The sequence below is a fragment of the Nicotiana tomentosiformis genome, chromosome 3 (genome assembly GCF_000390325.3).
Source record: "Nicotiana tomentosiformis chromosome 3, ASM39032v3, whole genome shotgun sequence".
NCBI classification, from domain to species: Eukaryota; Viridiplantae; Streptophyta; class Magnoliopsida; order Solanales; family Solanaceae; genus Nicotiana; species Nicotiana tomentosiformis.
This window is the reverse complement of record NC_090814.1, coordinates 141,057,045-141,072,023: the sequence shown is the minus strand read 5'-3', so window position 1 is coordinate 141,072,023 and position 14,979 is coordinate 141,057,045. Positions and strand designations below refer to the sequence as shown.

Below are 14,979 nucleotides of genomic sequence, written 5' to 3'. Positions count from 1 at the left end.
GACAAGTAGTTTAGTTTGCTTTACAACTTTAAGCAGTGACCTAATTGTTTGGTCTACACATTACACATACAAGAGAGTAAAAAATGGTTTAAATTGAGTCAACTGTTAATTTTTCAGGCTGAAAAATCAAGTAGGAATTACTACAACAATAACATATTAAAATGAAACAAATTAAGAAGTATCAAAACGCAATCACTATGGATTCATCTGTTTCTTTTACTGAAAACCAACATAAAGAAAGAAACTTCAGACCAGTGTTTGGCATGGCCATTTCAAAACAAATTTTGTACTCAGCAGCCAAGCCAACTAAGTTCACTCAGTACTCATAACTGGCTTTAAATTCTAATATCTGATGTACAATTCTAGAAATGCAGAATGAATCAGGTAGAAAGAAGACTCCATAAACGCATTTCACACTCGACGTCAAGCCAAGAAATCAGGAATCACCAAAACATAGCTAACCAAAAGTTGTTGCTTGTCAGTATATACACTACACTTGTGAAATAGTATACTCGTTTGGCAGTTCAAGAGATTTTCTATTCTAATGCCTACAAAATGGCAAGAGAATGCAATATCTGATATCTACATTTAGACTATAAAAGCTCTGCTGTTTCATCAACATTCACCTTTATCTTCAGTATTCAGTATTAACAAGGAGAAAACTACTATTTTCGACGTATCAAACTGACTTAACTAGACATTATATCACTGATAGATTGCCTGTAGGGCTTTGTTGGCAAAAAACCTAACATCAACATCCTCGTCCTCATTGAATTTATTCAAACAAGGCCGAATTCTTTCTTCCACAACCTGCAAAGAGCAATGTTCATATCAGTGGAATGATGTGACAGAAGTTCATACTGACATATATGTTTGCAGGCAATGGTAGAACTATGTTGCCACTTACAGATTGATCAACTACAGAAGCAAGATATCCCAACACCTTTGCCACATTGAACCTGACATTAGGTACCCTGGAATATGCAAGTGTAAGAGCCGAGCCTTAACAAGTATCTTGAATGAATAGGATTGAAGCATGAAGAAATTGATAGTTAACCTGTCTGTTGAAGCAGCAAGTATAACTGGCAAAAATGTGGAAGTAGTAATCTCTGAGCCCATTACAGGGGCAAGAAGAGAAAGTGCGTGAAGTATGGTTATCCGATACAGATAATTTCGGTCATCAACCATGTCCAAAACCTGTAAAGAAGTGTTAGTCCAGTTGTCAAATGAAACAAAAGGCCTGGAATATGAAGTAGACAAGATTGCTAATATTTAACTGCTAAATTATTGCATCAGCAACAAGCGAAAAATCTGCAGTAAATGACTAGAAAACCTGTGGAATTATATGCTCTGATGCCCATTCTGGACCAAATTTTTCTGCGAGGAGCCTAAGATTATTAGCTGCTGCAACTCGAACTTGGTGAACCTGCAAGTTGAAAAACAATAAGAAACATGTGAAAACAACATTATCCCAACTAAACTACAGACCACGACTCTTTCACCAAACAAGTCGTAAACAAGAAAGTTTATTCTTCACAGATGTTTGCCATCTAAATCAGCAATAGACCTATTTAGAAAAAGAGAGCTTCACGAATACCTTATCTATTAACCATTGCATGCAAAGAGCACCAATTTTGTCATTGTAAAAGCCAAAACCAAGCTGACTGGCCAATAGAGGGATGAAGTTAATTAATGCAACCCGAACTCTCCAGTGTTTAGCCTCTGAAAGTTCATCAATAACTGACAGCAGTGATTGGGAAAGCAGATCAATTCCAATCACCTGCAAGAGAAAAAAAAAGGGTATAGGTGGTGAGATTCAGACCGTGCAAAGTAGCTTGAGTACAGATTATAGATGGCTAACCTGGTTCACTTGCTCAATCTTACTAATAATGTTCACACGAATTTGAGTGGACTCATCCTTTAGAAGAGAGAGGAATATTGGGAGAAGCTGCTCAACAGTTTGATCCTGCAATAAGAAGTGCAGAAACAATAAGTTCCTCTTCACTATATGATTGACACTCAGACTTTCCCAAAGCAAGTAAGGACTATATTCACGAATTGTTTCTCACGCAGCTCAAAAAGAAAGAAATATATATGCTACACAATCCGAGGTCATCAAAGACAAGCTAAAAGTCACACAGCCCGCTAGACCTACGAAATCATTCTCTAGCATAAGCTGCTGAAATCTGATCACAGAGAAATTTATAACTCTTTCCATCAAACTGACAACTGATTTTCAAGAGACTGGGAGAACTGAAATAAGTACAAGAGTCACAGCAGAATGTGGTGCTTTATCAAGCGACATACTAAAGCATATTATGAGGACAATTTTCTTTATCAGAAAACCATATTGAGACACATTAACATAACTAGAGAGTGAAAAGGTTTTCTAAAAACAAAAGAAAAAAGAACGAAGCAGACATCATTTATGTTTATACTGAACCATCATGGGAAAGAACATGTTACACCAGGACAACAATCAGAAAAAAATTTGATGATAGTTCTTAGTGCACATGTACTGTGGTATTGAGAAACTATAGACTAATATTGGCAAGGGTTTATACCTTTCCTAAAATAGGAGCTAGTCCCATAATATCTGAAGCCAAAGCAAAAGGAACCTCCTGGAATGGATCTGATGATAGTTCCTGATACAAAAACAAATGTAACTCTTATAACAAATTATAAAGATCCTTTGAACGAGTAATAGACAGTCCAAGGAAAGGAAATAATGAGACAGCATACAGATAATATTAATATATCAAAAGACGAAACGAACACCATAAGATTTAAACCTTGACACAAGGAAAGATATGCTGGACTGGAAGCTCAGGGCTCAATATCTGGAAAACCTTGGTGACTTTACCAGCTGCAGCTTTGCGGACTTCAGTTTCATTATCTCGAAGTAAACCAACATATGCAGGGACCATCTCCGTCCTTCCAAATTTCACAACTCTCATAAGTTAGTTTTGGACAGAGGACACTTGACCAAGCGTAAAAACAAAAAGAGAGAGAACTAAAAAGTATAAAAGGAAAAGATTGGGGAAATGATCTTAACAGTATTTCAGTTCACAAATAACCAAATACCTGGTAGCATCTGGTCCAACTGTCTCACATAGTTCATAAATTTGATCTGCAACCGTGTAACGAACTTGCCAAGAAGCATCCTGTCAATGCAGATAAGCAGGTCATTAAAATATGTTCTGGCCGCCAGTATCCAACTGTAAACTGATAGAGCAAATTAGTGTTTGATCAAAGGAAAACACTATATTCATTTATATGCAAAATCAATAAAATATTGTGCATACATATAACAACAAGTCAGTAAAAAGTCATGTTGCAGATATTTAGTTTAATTGAACCTGTGCCAAACTAATCATGACAGGGAGAATCTCTGCTAGACAAACTTGTGGCGCCAATAGCTTCCCTAAAGCTGCACAATTCTTGACAGCCAATAAACGGATAGAATCTTGATCTGAATAGAATAAACAACCAGCTTAGTCACAATGATTTAAATTGAATAAACCAAATTTAGATCAATACTGAGATAGTGCCAACTATTGACTACTAGCAGACTTTCCGGTATGAGAGTAAATCTTAAATAGAACAAGTAATGCTTGTCATTAGCACATAAAAATTGATTAGACTTTTTGGTACTTCTTTCCACAATAATTCAAAGCTACCTTGAAGATCACTCCTCTTTCCGAAAGAAAATTTGCACTCCAAAACTTGCATCAATATGCTCTTTATGCTTGTCTGGCCTAGAATAGGGTGAGGATGAAGAGATAAACTACATGCAATTTACTCTTAACAAAAGATTCTAATTAACTTTAGAAAGAGGGTTACAGCAACATCCCAATCGCAGATGTTCTTTCCTTAAACCTTCACTCTATCTTATCCTCCAATCTTACAAGTCAATTGAAAGATGACTGATGTAGGCCAACTGCTAGTACCAATTTTCTGATCTAAGGAGAGCCAATATGAAATATGCCTTACATAAGAATTCTCTCACTCAAATTGAAGTACGCTTGGTATAAAAGAATCAAAGCCAAGCAGAACCAAAAAGAAATCTGAGATCAATAATATTAAATAAAAAGAAATCTGAGATCAATAATATTAAATAAAACCTACTTTCAGAAAGCAAAGAGAATATTGAGAACATCATACCGTCCTGACTCAGATACTTGAACATTGGCATGATGTCATTCATCAGATAGGGTTTCTCAACAGTCTCAGCAAACTTTCCAAGATTTTTTGCTGCTGCTTTCCTTACCAAAGGTGTGTCATCGTGGCAAAGTTGGTTGTATAGAGTTCTTAGTTCCTTTCTTACAGGCTCTGGGGCGTTTGGGTAACCAATGTGAAATAATCCGCATGAAGAAATTTGAGCAGTCCACTCCTTATCAGTCAGTCTCTGATTAGGCAAAACCAGGAAAAGAAGGATCACACATAGAAGATCACCACATTAACTTACAAACTAATTACTAAAAGGATGAACAAAGAAGCTGCTAGCATAATAAAAAGAAGTAACCTAAGAAGAATTAGCTTAAGGAGAACTTCTGTCTACATACATAGTTAATTCAAATTCCTTTATTTCTACCCCCATCAACATATGATACCAAGGAATGGACATCTTCTAAGATATACAAATGATTGATTATGCACTTTTTGGTGGATGAGGTCACAATATATGTTGCGCTTACTTGGTTTAATACGTCACGTTAACTCAATTAAACCAAGTAATTTTTTTTATTTAGTCTTTTCATCAGTAAAAAGATGGAGCATAGGAGACATAAGTATCCTTGAAGTCATATAATTAGCTTTTAATCTAATGCATCTTTTCAATAATTTCATAAGCAGACATAACAAACCAAAAATAAGGAATAACAAGTCCGCAGCAGTTTGACTATACTAAACTATATGAGATAATGAGAAGCAATTCTTAAAGATTTATAAGCAGTATATTGTTGTTGCCATGAAACAATATCAAGTGTACTAACCTTCAGCAGTGGAATAAACGATTCGATCAAGTCTGGTTCCCTCATTTGAGATCCTATTTTGCACAATGACTCAACTGCTTTGTCCCTAACACGACTCTCTCCATCACTACAAAGACCTTTCAACGGTGGAAGTAAGACAGTAGCATGTTCAGCTCCTCCCACATATGGAATAAACACCCCCAACTGTTCAGCCATTTCAAGAAGAACTTCCTCATCATCCTCGTCATCAAAATTCTCTCTGATATATTGAATGAACTCTGTCCGAGTTCTCTCCACACCAAGCGCACGTGCAATAGTAGACAGTTGTCGCATGGAATTCAATCTAAGTTCCCTGTCTTCATTCATCAATTCATCGATTAAAACAGCAGCGCCATACGCGGATTCGTCGCTCATAGACATGGTTGCTGCTGTGCCTCTGTGAATATCTCTCTCTGTATATATTCAGGAAAACTCAACTTATTTAAACCATACAAAAATAATCATCCTTTAAAAGAGTAACGAAAAGGATTTTACTCAAGAATGTTTTATCAGAAAGCAATTAATTAAACCATTTTCTTACAGTAACTAACAGCCGATCGAATGAAGGGAAAAGGGCAAAGCTGGGGTGGGTTATGGCACTATTTTATACAAGAAAGAAAAAGTAGGAAAACTATTTACTTCCACTAGTAAAGGATGATTATTTCCACTCGTTCATTTTATTAACTTTGATTTATCCACAAGATATTCACATTATGTTCTTGATTTTCTTGACGAAAAGAATTAAAAGAACCCTCCTCTGTTACATAAAAGAATTCTCAGCTGCGGCCATAGATAACAGATATTTTGAAGATGAAAAATTTAAAGACATACATAGTGGCCAGCAATTACATAAAACTTACTAAATCATAAGTAGACAAAAGAAAATCTTTGACAGTAAACAGAATATAGAAATTTGAAGAAGATCACCAGCTAAGTTGAAGTTAATGTAATAACATATTTAAGAAGCAATCATTTTCCGGAAGCAATTAATAAAAACTGATTCTAATGAATGAAGTTCAAGAACAAAATGTCAAATTGTAACCTGAAGCTTTTTGAAGATATCCAAGTGATTCTGATGAATGAAATTGACGACAATGCAAATTCACTCAGTTACTTGAACTTCAAGAAACAGGCCAGGCATGAAAGAGAAAAAGAAAGGATTCAGAAAACCCAAAAAATAATCGTAGAGCGAGAGATTGATACCTGCAAAAGTATAAAACTTTGGAATGAAAGGAAGTGGTGGAAGTTGATCGGTGATCTCTGCTTAGTTCGTTATGGGATTCAGTATCAGCTTTTACAACTTTATATATTTTGTTTCTCTGTCACTCTCCCGCCTTCAAACAGTAGTTAGGTATAACCGTTTTAAGTATTATTATTGTTTGAGTTCGTTCTTTTTCCCGGGGCGGTAGTGTAAGCCACGCGCACGTGATCAATTTAATGTTAAATTTTTTATGCCAACAGATTAATAATGACAATAATTATAAGAGATGAGAAAGACAATAATCCTTATAACAAAACCTTTGATCTTTTTTAACTTTTTAAAATATAAGTATAACCCTCAAAACTATACTTTTTTCTTTATTTAAACAACATTTTCGGGCGAGCGGTTTGACATTTTTCTTTATGTAAACCACCTTCTATAGCCCTTCTATTGAGTTCTACCATAGCCCTTCTATTGAGTTCGAGTCTATTATTTGTGCTTATATTAGTGTTTTTTTTTTTACACACATATAATAGAGTTTGAACTAAGCTATTGGATTAGGAATCTATTATCTGTGCTTATGTTAGTGTATTTTATAACACATATTTGAACCAAGCTATTGGGTTGTGATACTTTACTTCATTAAATATAGTTAGGGTGGCATACAGTGATACATCTAAACAATAACTTAGTTTAGTGCCCCAAGTATGCCAGTAACGTGCCTCATTACACAATATTACAATAAGATGGGAATATAATATTCACTTGTAGAATTCACCTTAGAATGTACGAAATACAGTAGGTACAAATTATTGTAAGCAAGCAAATAAATACCAATAAACGTTCACAACCCCAGGTGAGCTGGAAGAAAATTTTTGGAAAAGCACCTCAATGGCTACATCATAAACTAAAACAATATACTTTTTTTTTATGGGTGAGGGGTATCTATACTTTTGCAGTGTATTTCAATATACATTTGTGCTGCCTACATTAACCGTTAGACCTTAAACCATTAGAGCTCAGTATACTTGGCCAAAATTCTATGTCAATATATTTATAGCTAATGAAAACTAACATGCAGGAATAAGGATTTCTCTAAGTAAAACCCCAAAAAAGAGTTGTTGGTCATTGGTCTGTCAACAATATTTGACCAACTATCATCGCGTACGTCAATGGTCATCCACAAGAAAGTTAAGCCAGACTTCTGATCAAAAGTTGGAGAGTTTCAGAGTCAGGATATAGTATGTGTTGCCTTTTCAGAGCCGATTCGACGAGTTCCCAGTTGTGGAAAGTGCTACAAGATCTCCTCATGTAATAGTTTCAATACTCTTCTGTCTTTGCATGGACAAGAAGGATTTGATTTCTAAACTAGTAAATCGCTCTCTCTTTTTGAGAACTTCATATATCCTCTCAACCTGGACCACAAGCCAACTCTCCCCGATGCTTCAGACAAATCCACAGGTTCCTTAAATTTTGCTTTCTCACTTAATTCTTCGAATGAGTCTACTACGTTTTGAAGTCTTGCAACAAATTCTATGAGAAGGGAGGTGAACGTTGCTAAAGACAAAGCACTGACACTTTCATACGTCTTTGATTCTTCTTCTTCCTCGTTTTCCTCCTCCTCCACCTCCTTTAGTACATCGTTAGCTTTAGGCAGCGTGTGTGCTGTCCGCATTTTTGGTTTCTCCACCCCATTTTCTGGGGTTACTCCTGCAGTTTGGTTGTTATTACTAGCTACGTTAAACGTCCTATTATCCCAACTCCTTGATATATTGATGGAGTCAATGTCGATTACTGTTTCACTCAGAGATCTGTGATGTTGAAAAGAGTTTCTGTCATCATCCATGCTTCCAAGCTCCTGTGGAATATCCACCACTGTGGGTCGTGATCCGATTTCCCAGTTTTCTGCATTGACGAAAAGATAAGACTTCCGATCCACCTTTTTTTGCAACTCCTCTGCTGCTTCATGCACTTCAAAGAGAATATCCACTGACTCCAACTTCTCCATCTTTTTCACTTTTTCCCCAATTTCTCTCAACACTTTGGCACCTGCTGTACCTACTCTCTGAAGCTCATTACGGAAAACCTGTCTTCTTTCAGCAGGAGCCTGCATATTAAAAATGTTTGGTAGTCATTTCAGCTATAAATAGGTCATTGCATTACCAAATAAAGTGGTATAACTGAGACATCTGGGTATGCAAGCTCTTAAAATGAACTATATTCACCAATAAATAATGCATATCTAACAGCAACTTAATTTTATGACTGCACGAGGATGATTTACAAGGAGAGAATACACGACAGGCTTCAGTCAACGGTAATGCTGCAAAACATGTTCTGTCAGCCTCACTTTGTTCCCTCATGCTGAAAGGACATGAAGATATTCCAACGCTTATTTCCTCTATCTTCAAACATCTCCTCGCACAGTTTAGTTAAAGGCAGAATAAGTAAGGAAGGGGGTCCAGAGTCATTTTAGAAATGTTTTCCGGAAGAGATTTGAACTGGCTAGGAGAATAAGTAATTGAGCAATAAAAAAGGAACATGTTTGATGAATATGGTTAGAGAATACTATGTGATGCCTTTACAAGCAAAGTGCTAGCAGGAAAGTTGGAAAAAGGAGTAGAGGGAATACCTGTATTTCAGATAGTACACAGCCATGCAGTGCCATAACCATGAATGCGCAATATCTTAATGCACCGCTAACTTTGACATAGTTTTTCCAAGGATATTTAATCATCTTATAAGGACCATGGGGTGGCTCCCAGATTGCAAATGCTACCTGTGGTATCAGAGTTAATTTAGGACATCCGCGTAGCAAAATTTCATAGAATTACTAATTCATGCTGCAAAACTGCTTACGCATACCAGAGCTTCCTCTTGGCTAGTAGATTCTACTGCTGATCTGTAGCCATTGTAAACTGGATCATCAGCAGCTTGGTAAGTAAGAATCTTTGAAGGGATCCTCTTATATTCGACACAGTTCAGATATTTACTGATACAACCTGCAACAATTTCCCTTTCATCAAAATCAGATAAAGGAAATGGAGGGGTGAGGGTCGAAACAATTAAATTTTAACATCCCATCTCGAGAACAGTAACGAGCATCTCAGACTCAGAGGTTGAATTACCTTCCAGTGAAGTAGCTACACTGATGAAATTCTTCGCCACTAGATTGTGAAGATCCTCACCAGCCCAGATGGGATAGACACATATGTTCACAGCTAATGAAACACCAGCACCAAGTGCAATTAGCAGAAACCGACTTACAGCTGTATGAACAAATTCTCTTGTGTGATAACCAGATACCATGATGAAACAATACGTTATCAAGAATACTCGGAAACCATATTCATAGGGCTTCATTGGTGGGTACTGTTTTGCATAAGTAATAAAAAAACCTAGAAAACGGCAAACAAGCTGCAGTCAGCAAGGTACAAAGATAAAAAAGAGATTAACACATTCATACATATTAGTCACGAGTACTGACCAGAAAACCAGACCTGTTATGAATATACCAATGACTATAACTACTTCTTCCCAGTCTCCGGCCAACTGAGACAATTCAGCCATTCCAAGAGCAAGTCCTCCAGCTGACAGTGTCCCGAGTCCACGATTAAATCCCTTGCTCAGAGTGGCTCCTGTGGACAGTTCAAACGTGAATCTGTATAAAAAGCTCCCCATACCTTCTATACAGAAAACAAAGAAAGCAGTAGCCAGGGGTTGAAAGGAACAAAATGCAAACAGAAAATACTAACTATACTGTGGGCAGATAATTGTGCTTAATGGTGTATCATGGTATCTAACAAGATTTCTTAGCTGAAATGCCTCCTGCTGGCAGTAATAGTAACCGCCAGTGGAAAACATTGCAAAAACTAGAAAGAATAAAATAAAATAAAATAAATAAAACAACGGATTTACATTGGCAACAGGTTGTCCCATGCTTGTAAAACCATATATATACATAATTGGAAGCATAAACCAGGAAGTTTTCTTTTGTTAAAGTGGTATGTATGTGCATTTGGAGAAAGAAAGACTGAATAACGACTGCCTAGTAACCAAAATTATGGTTGTAAAATGAAGAAATGCTCACAATGGTACTTCCTCTTTTAGGGCCTCTTAGGTCAACCTCCTTGCTTGAATCTTGTACTAATTACCACCTTCTCGATAATTCGTTTTATATTGAAATCATGATTAGTCCTTAGTAACCAAAAAACAGAATAACCCAGTCATGCTTCCTTTATTAGTCATATCATTTGGATTATTTTATTTTCTTCATAAGTCTTGTAATAACTTTTCTTGACAAGTAAATCGATCTATATATGAATCATCCTGAGCATTACAAATATATGCCCAGAGGGAGACCCCCCCCCCCTTCCATACTCAGTTTTTCATAAGATAAGGTTGTATTAGAAGGATATTTAAAAAAGAAAAAATTAATAGGATATCTATCCCTCAGAAGGCCCCCCTTAAAAATCATTAAATCAACAACTAAATGGTGAAGGAACATAGCTTATGTAAAAGGTCAAGCAAGTTGAGAGGGTTCACAAAAAAAAATCATTATTATCAATCTTTAATCCCAAAATGAAAATCAAATAACAATTGGCCCTACTTCTATCTAAGAGGGACATAAATAAAGTATCTATTTTTTTTATTAAAAAAAGACTTGTTCAAAGCTATTAACAGCTTTTTTTCTCTACAGTTACAATTAGCAAACACAAATCTTCTTTCGTACTACCAAATTCTTACGAAAGATTACATCTTTTGGGGCACACATTTATTTAATTTACAATGACTACACAAAATTGAAGGGGAAAAGTATAACACATACCTATGCTGAACTCAAAAACGACGACGACAGTAAGAATAGCCCAAACAGAGTATCTACTGAGCTCTTCAACCGGTTCCTTAAAGAAGATTAACAAAGATATGAGCATTAAAGCCAAACCCATCTTTGCTGAGAATACAATCTTTCTCGGGTCGGATCGACCCATCTCCATCGCCTTCACGGCTACGCTGCTCCAATCCTTCCATAGCTCTCTAAACTTTTCACGAAAAGACGAAAAACACCCTGGATTTTCAGGGTAATCAAGTGTGGGGTTGAAACCAGGTAACTCAGTGTAATCACCGTTGCATGAGGAAAAAAGCCTTTCTCTTTTCTCTTCGAAACTCTTCCTAAACGACCCTAATTTCCTCGCCATTCTCGAGTCACTCTTGCTTACGGAGTGTATTTCGATAATATAGGCATAGAAGTTAACAAAACTAACGAGTTTGGCCCGAGGAAAAGGGATAGTGTGGGAGTAAAGTGAATGTAAAGAATGAAAAGGAATTGTTAGGTGTTGACAGTTTCCAGAGAGTATTACAACGTCGTAGGAGATGGTGATTGATAAAAAGCCGCGTGGAGACTGGTGGGACCGTCCTTTTCTATTTCCAACGAATCAGATATGGGCGACTGCTGTGGGGCCCATGTTATGATGTAAAAATAATATCTAAAAATATTAATCTAAGTAGTCCTTCGACCAATAGTTTAAATTATAATCATATATATATATATATAATTTATGCATACACTAGAAAAAATAAATATCAAATTAGATCGGTTGTTTGTGTAAAGATTTCAAATATATGTTCTTTTTTGTATCCTATGATTACTTAGAATTTGACTAGAAAAAAATATTTTTTCATATTTATTATGTGTTATTTTCAGATCTCTGCTATAAAATATATGTCTTCTGTTAAAAAAAAACATAAAACTAAATTTTTTTTGTAAAGAACTAAAAGATTAATTGATCCTAAAGGATTTACATATTGGGTGTGTTTTTCGGGAAAATGAGTGATTTTATTACTTATTTTTTCATGTTTGGTTGGTGAGTGAAAAAAAATTTTCGAAAAATATTTTCTATTGTTTGTTTAGAGAGTAATAAAATATTTTTTAGAAAAATAGATTTTTATGCACTTTCCTTACTCCCCTTCCCCCAAATTCTCATGTTTCATGTGCTCCTCCTCCCCCCAAACCATAAATATCCAAGGGAAAGTGAGTGTGAATGAAAAAATATTCACGCATAATCAAAAATTAGGTGTTCACACCCAACATTTTCAAGACTCTATTTTCTTCAAAAAATTAATTAATCTTTTAAAAATTCACACAAAACCAAAAGGGACTAATGTGTTGCTTTACTTTTTCACTCAAAACAAGTTGAAATTTGTGCTACATAACTAAATAAAAAATACTCTTATTTTGGTAATGAAAGAAAATATTCATTTTGTTGAAATAAAAAAAATATTTTATACTACATTTAGTGGGCGTTTGGACATAAGAATTGTAAAATTCTCCCAAAAAAGTGAATTTTTTTTTTCAAATGAAACTGGTATTTGAAAATTAGAATTGTGTTTGGACATGAATATAATTTTGGGTTGTTTTTAAAGTTTTATGAGTAATCTGAGTGAAAATTTTGAAAAATAACTTTTTGGAGTTTTTAAAAATCTAAAAAATTCCAAAATGTATCTTCAAGTGAAAATTGAAAATTTTAAGAACGAAAGCTGATTTCGAAAAAAAGTAATTCTTTTTTAAAAAAGGAAAGAATTTCTTATGTCCAAACGGGCTCTTAAGCCAATCAAACATGAAAAAATTGAAAAAAAATTCTTTGTTTGCGTTCATACCAAACAGACTCATTATTGAAATAATTTACTTATTGTATTAAGATCATTTAATAATATTCCATGACCCTAAGGAGTAAGCACTAAGCAGTGGACCTGACCCTCGTTTGCATGATCATGCTCTTAAGTATATCGGACCACAACTCAGTACTAATTGTTCCCGTTAGAATTTTGTTCCCCTATTTTCTCTGCTAAATCTTTTCAAGATAAAAGGAAAATTATGTATCGCGAAATTCAAATTCCTATAGGAAAAAGCATATGCTATTGTATTTATAATGCTCTCGTCATATGATAACTGAATAAACACTAGTTAAAAATTCTTTGTTTGTCTAATAGTTTTACCTTTTCAGTAAAATATATATTCGAGAAAAAAGTCATACTACATCGAACGCAACATATAAATTATAGCACTAACATGAATTTCAGTGCTAACAATAATGAATACTCACACCTTATAAATGATTGCGGGGCTATTCCTGTATAATAGCACGTCTTTCATGAAAGTAATCAAGTTGGCGCACTTAGCTAAATAATAAGGGTAAAATGGTCAAAAATACCGTTGAACTATCTGAAATAGCTCAAAAATATCATTCGTTTGTTTTTTGTATCAAAAATATCCTCGCCGTCTATTTTTGGGACTACAAATATTTTTAAATTGTTAATCTTGTCATTAAAGGTGACATGGCAGTCCAACTGAGGTTAGATTTGCTTACATGATTATCCACCTAAGCAATCCAACATGGCAAAATTATTTTTCCGAATTTAAAAAAAAATACAAAATCAACACTTATTCTGAAAAAAGTAAAAAAAAATCTGGAAAAATTATTTTCCGAAAAAATAATTTTCGGAAAAATATTCCGGATTTAAAAAAAAATATAAAATCAACACTTATTCCGAAAAAAGTAAAAAAAATTCGGAAAAATAATTTTCCGAAAAAATATATTTTTCGGAAATATTTGACCTTTTTCGTAATAAGTGTTGATTTTGTATTTTAATAAAAAATTTCCAAATAAATTATTTTCGGAAAGTGTTGATTTTGTGGTCCAAATGCCATTAAACCGTTATTTTTCCGGAAATTATTTTTTCGGAATTTTTTTTTACTTTTTTCGGAATAAGTGTTGATTTTGTATTTTTTTTTAAATTCGGAAAAATATTTTTTTCAGAAAACTATCATGTCACCTTCAATGACAAGACTAAGAGTTTAAAGGTATTTGTGGTCCAAAAAATAGACGTCAAGGATATTTTTGGTACCAAAAATAAATGAAGGGCATTTTTGAGCTATTTTAGATAGTTCAAGGACATTTTTGGCCCTTTTCCAAATAATAAGAGACTATGTTTCTTCTTCTTTTTACCTCTAATGGTATCTCAATGCTTAGGGAATTAATTAGTTCCATATATGAAGAAACTATCAACGTGTTCGCTGAGTAAATTTTACAGATGGTCATATAGCTATGATTTTTTTTACTAAAGTCATATAACTTTGTTTTCTCACACAAAAATCATATAACTATGACTTTTTTTCACCAAAGTCATATAACTATATTTTTTCACACAAAAATCATAAAACATTTATTAATTCACACAAAAATTATAGTGATTGAAAAATATAATTTTCAGTAGTATTTCTTCTTTTATGATTTTTATTTTCTTATTTTCAGTCTAATAAATAATAATCCAATTAAAATAGGGATGAGCCCACCCGACCCAATACTCAAGTATAAAAATTTAAATAATACTAAAAGTGAAGAGTAAATCCTTCAAAACATGATACTACCTTTTATTTTTCTTTTCAAGATTTTAATTCAAATCGATAACATTTTTATTTCAAGTGCTCTCTAATTATACCTTTTATTTTCTTATTTCTTTGTGAGAATCTCATGCATTCTGAACTAAATTTTTTATGATGGAAGAATTCATTTTTAGTATTATTTTAACTTACATATATGAGTATTGGGTCAGACCAGGTTGGGTCATTTCTATTTTAAGGAAAAATATAAAATTAATAGGTCGGCCAAAACTAATTGCATTTGCTAGCCAAATATATATATATATATATATAGAGAGAGAGAATGTGTATATTACTATATTATATGTATATAATACACATATATA

At 34.2% G+C, this 14,979-nt stretch overlaps 2 protein-coding genes across 2 annotated transcripts; both read right to left on the bottom strand.

Annotated features, from left to right (window-relative positions):
- Positions 1-436: 436 nt before the first annotated feature.
- LOC104108813 (serine/threonine-protein phosphatase 2A 65 kDa regulatory subunit A beta isoform-like) lies at positions 437-6,313 on the bottom strand. The gene is made up of 13 exons (XM_009617938.4): positions 6,216-6,313; positions 4,995-5,425; positions 4,165-4,408; positions 3,360-3,472; positions 3,085-3,164; positions 2,793-2,934; positions 2,565-2,645; positions 1,862-1,966; positions 1,598-1,780; positions 1,334-1,426; positions 1,058-1,197; positions 908-974; positions 437-810 (listed from the first exon to the last, which is right to left on the bottom strand). Exons 2-13 carry the CDS (start codon positions 5,391-5,393, stop codon positions 706-708), a joined length of 1,752 nt encoding a protein of 583 aa, XP_009616233.1. The 5' UTR covers positions 5,394-5,425; positions 6,216-6,313; the 3' UTR covers positions 437-705.
- A 626-nt stretch (positions 6,314-6,939) lies between these two features.
- LOC104108814 (aluminum-activated malate transporter 9) lies at positions 6,940-11,565 on the bottom strand. The gene is made up of 6 exons (XM_033659333.2): positions 11,042-11,565; positions 9,714-9,851; positions 9,342-9,611; positions 9,079-9,215; positions 8,846-8,992; positions 6,940-8,320 (listed from the first exon to the last, which is right to left on the bottom strand). The coding sequence occupies exons 1-6, from the start codon at positions 11,409-11,411 to the stop codon at positions 7,577-7,579; spliced, it is 1,806 nt and encodes a 601-aa protein (XP_033515224.1). The 5' UTR covers positions 11,412-11,565; the 3' UTR covers positions 6,940-7,576.
- Positions 11,566-14,979: the final 3,414 nt, after the last annotated feature.

Coding starts and splice junctions, on each gene's coding strand:
- LOC104108814 (XM_033659333.2), bottom strand. CDS start 11,411: ATGGCGAGGAAATTAGGGTCGTTTAGGAAGAGTTTCGAAGAGAAAAGA. Junction 9,216..9,341: donor TGTAGCTACTTCACTGGAAG/GTAATTCAACCT, acceptor AAATTGTTGCAG/GTTGTATCAGTAAATATCTG. Junction 8,993..9,078: donor CTAGCCAAGAGGAAGCTCTG/GTATGCGTAAGC, acceptor CTGATACCACAG/GTAGCATTTGCAATCTGGGA.
- LOC104108813 (XM_009617938.4), bottom strand. CDS start 5,393: ATGTCTATGAGCGACGAATCCGCGTATGGCGCTGCTGTTTTAATCGAT. Junction 4,409..4,994: donor CGTTTATTCCACTGCTGAAG/GTTAGTACACTT, acceptor TTGCCTAATCAG/AGACTGACTGATAAGGAGTG. Junction 1,198..1,333: donor CAGAGCATATAATTCCACAG/GTTTTCTAGTCA, acceptor ACTTCTTTACAG/GTTTTGGACATGGTTGATGA.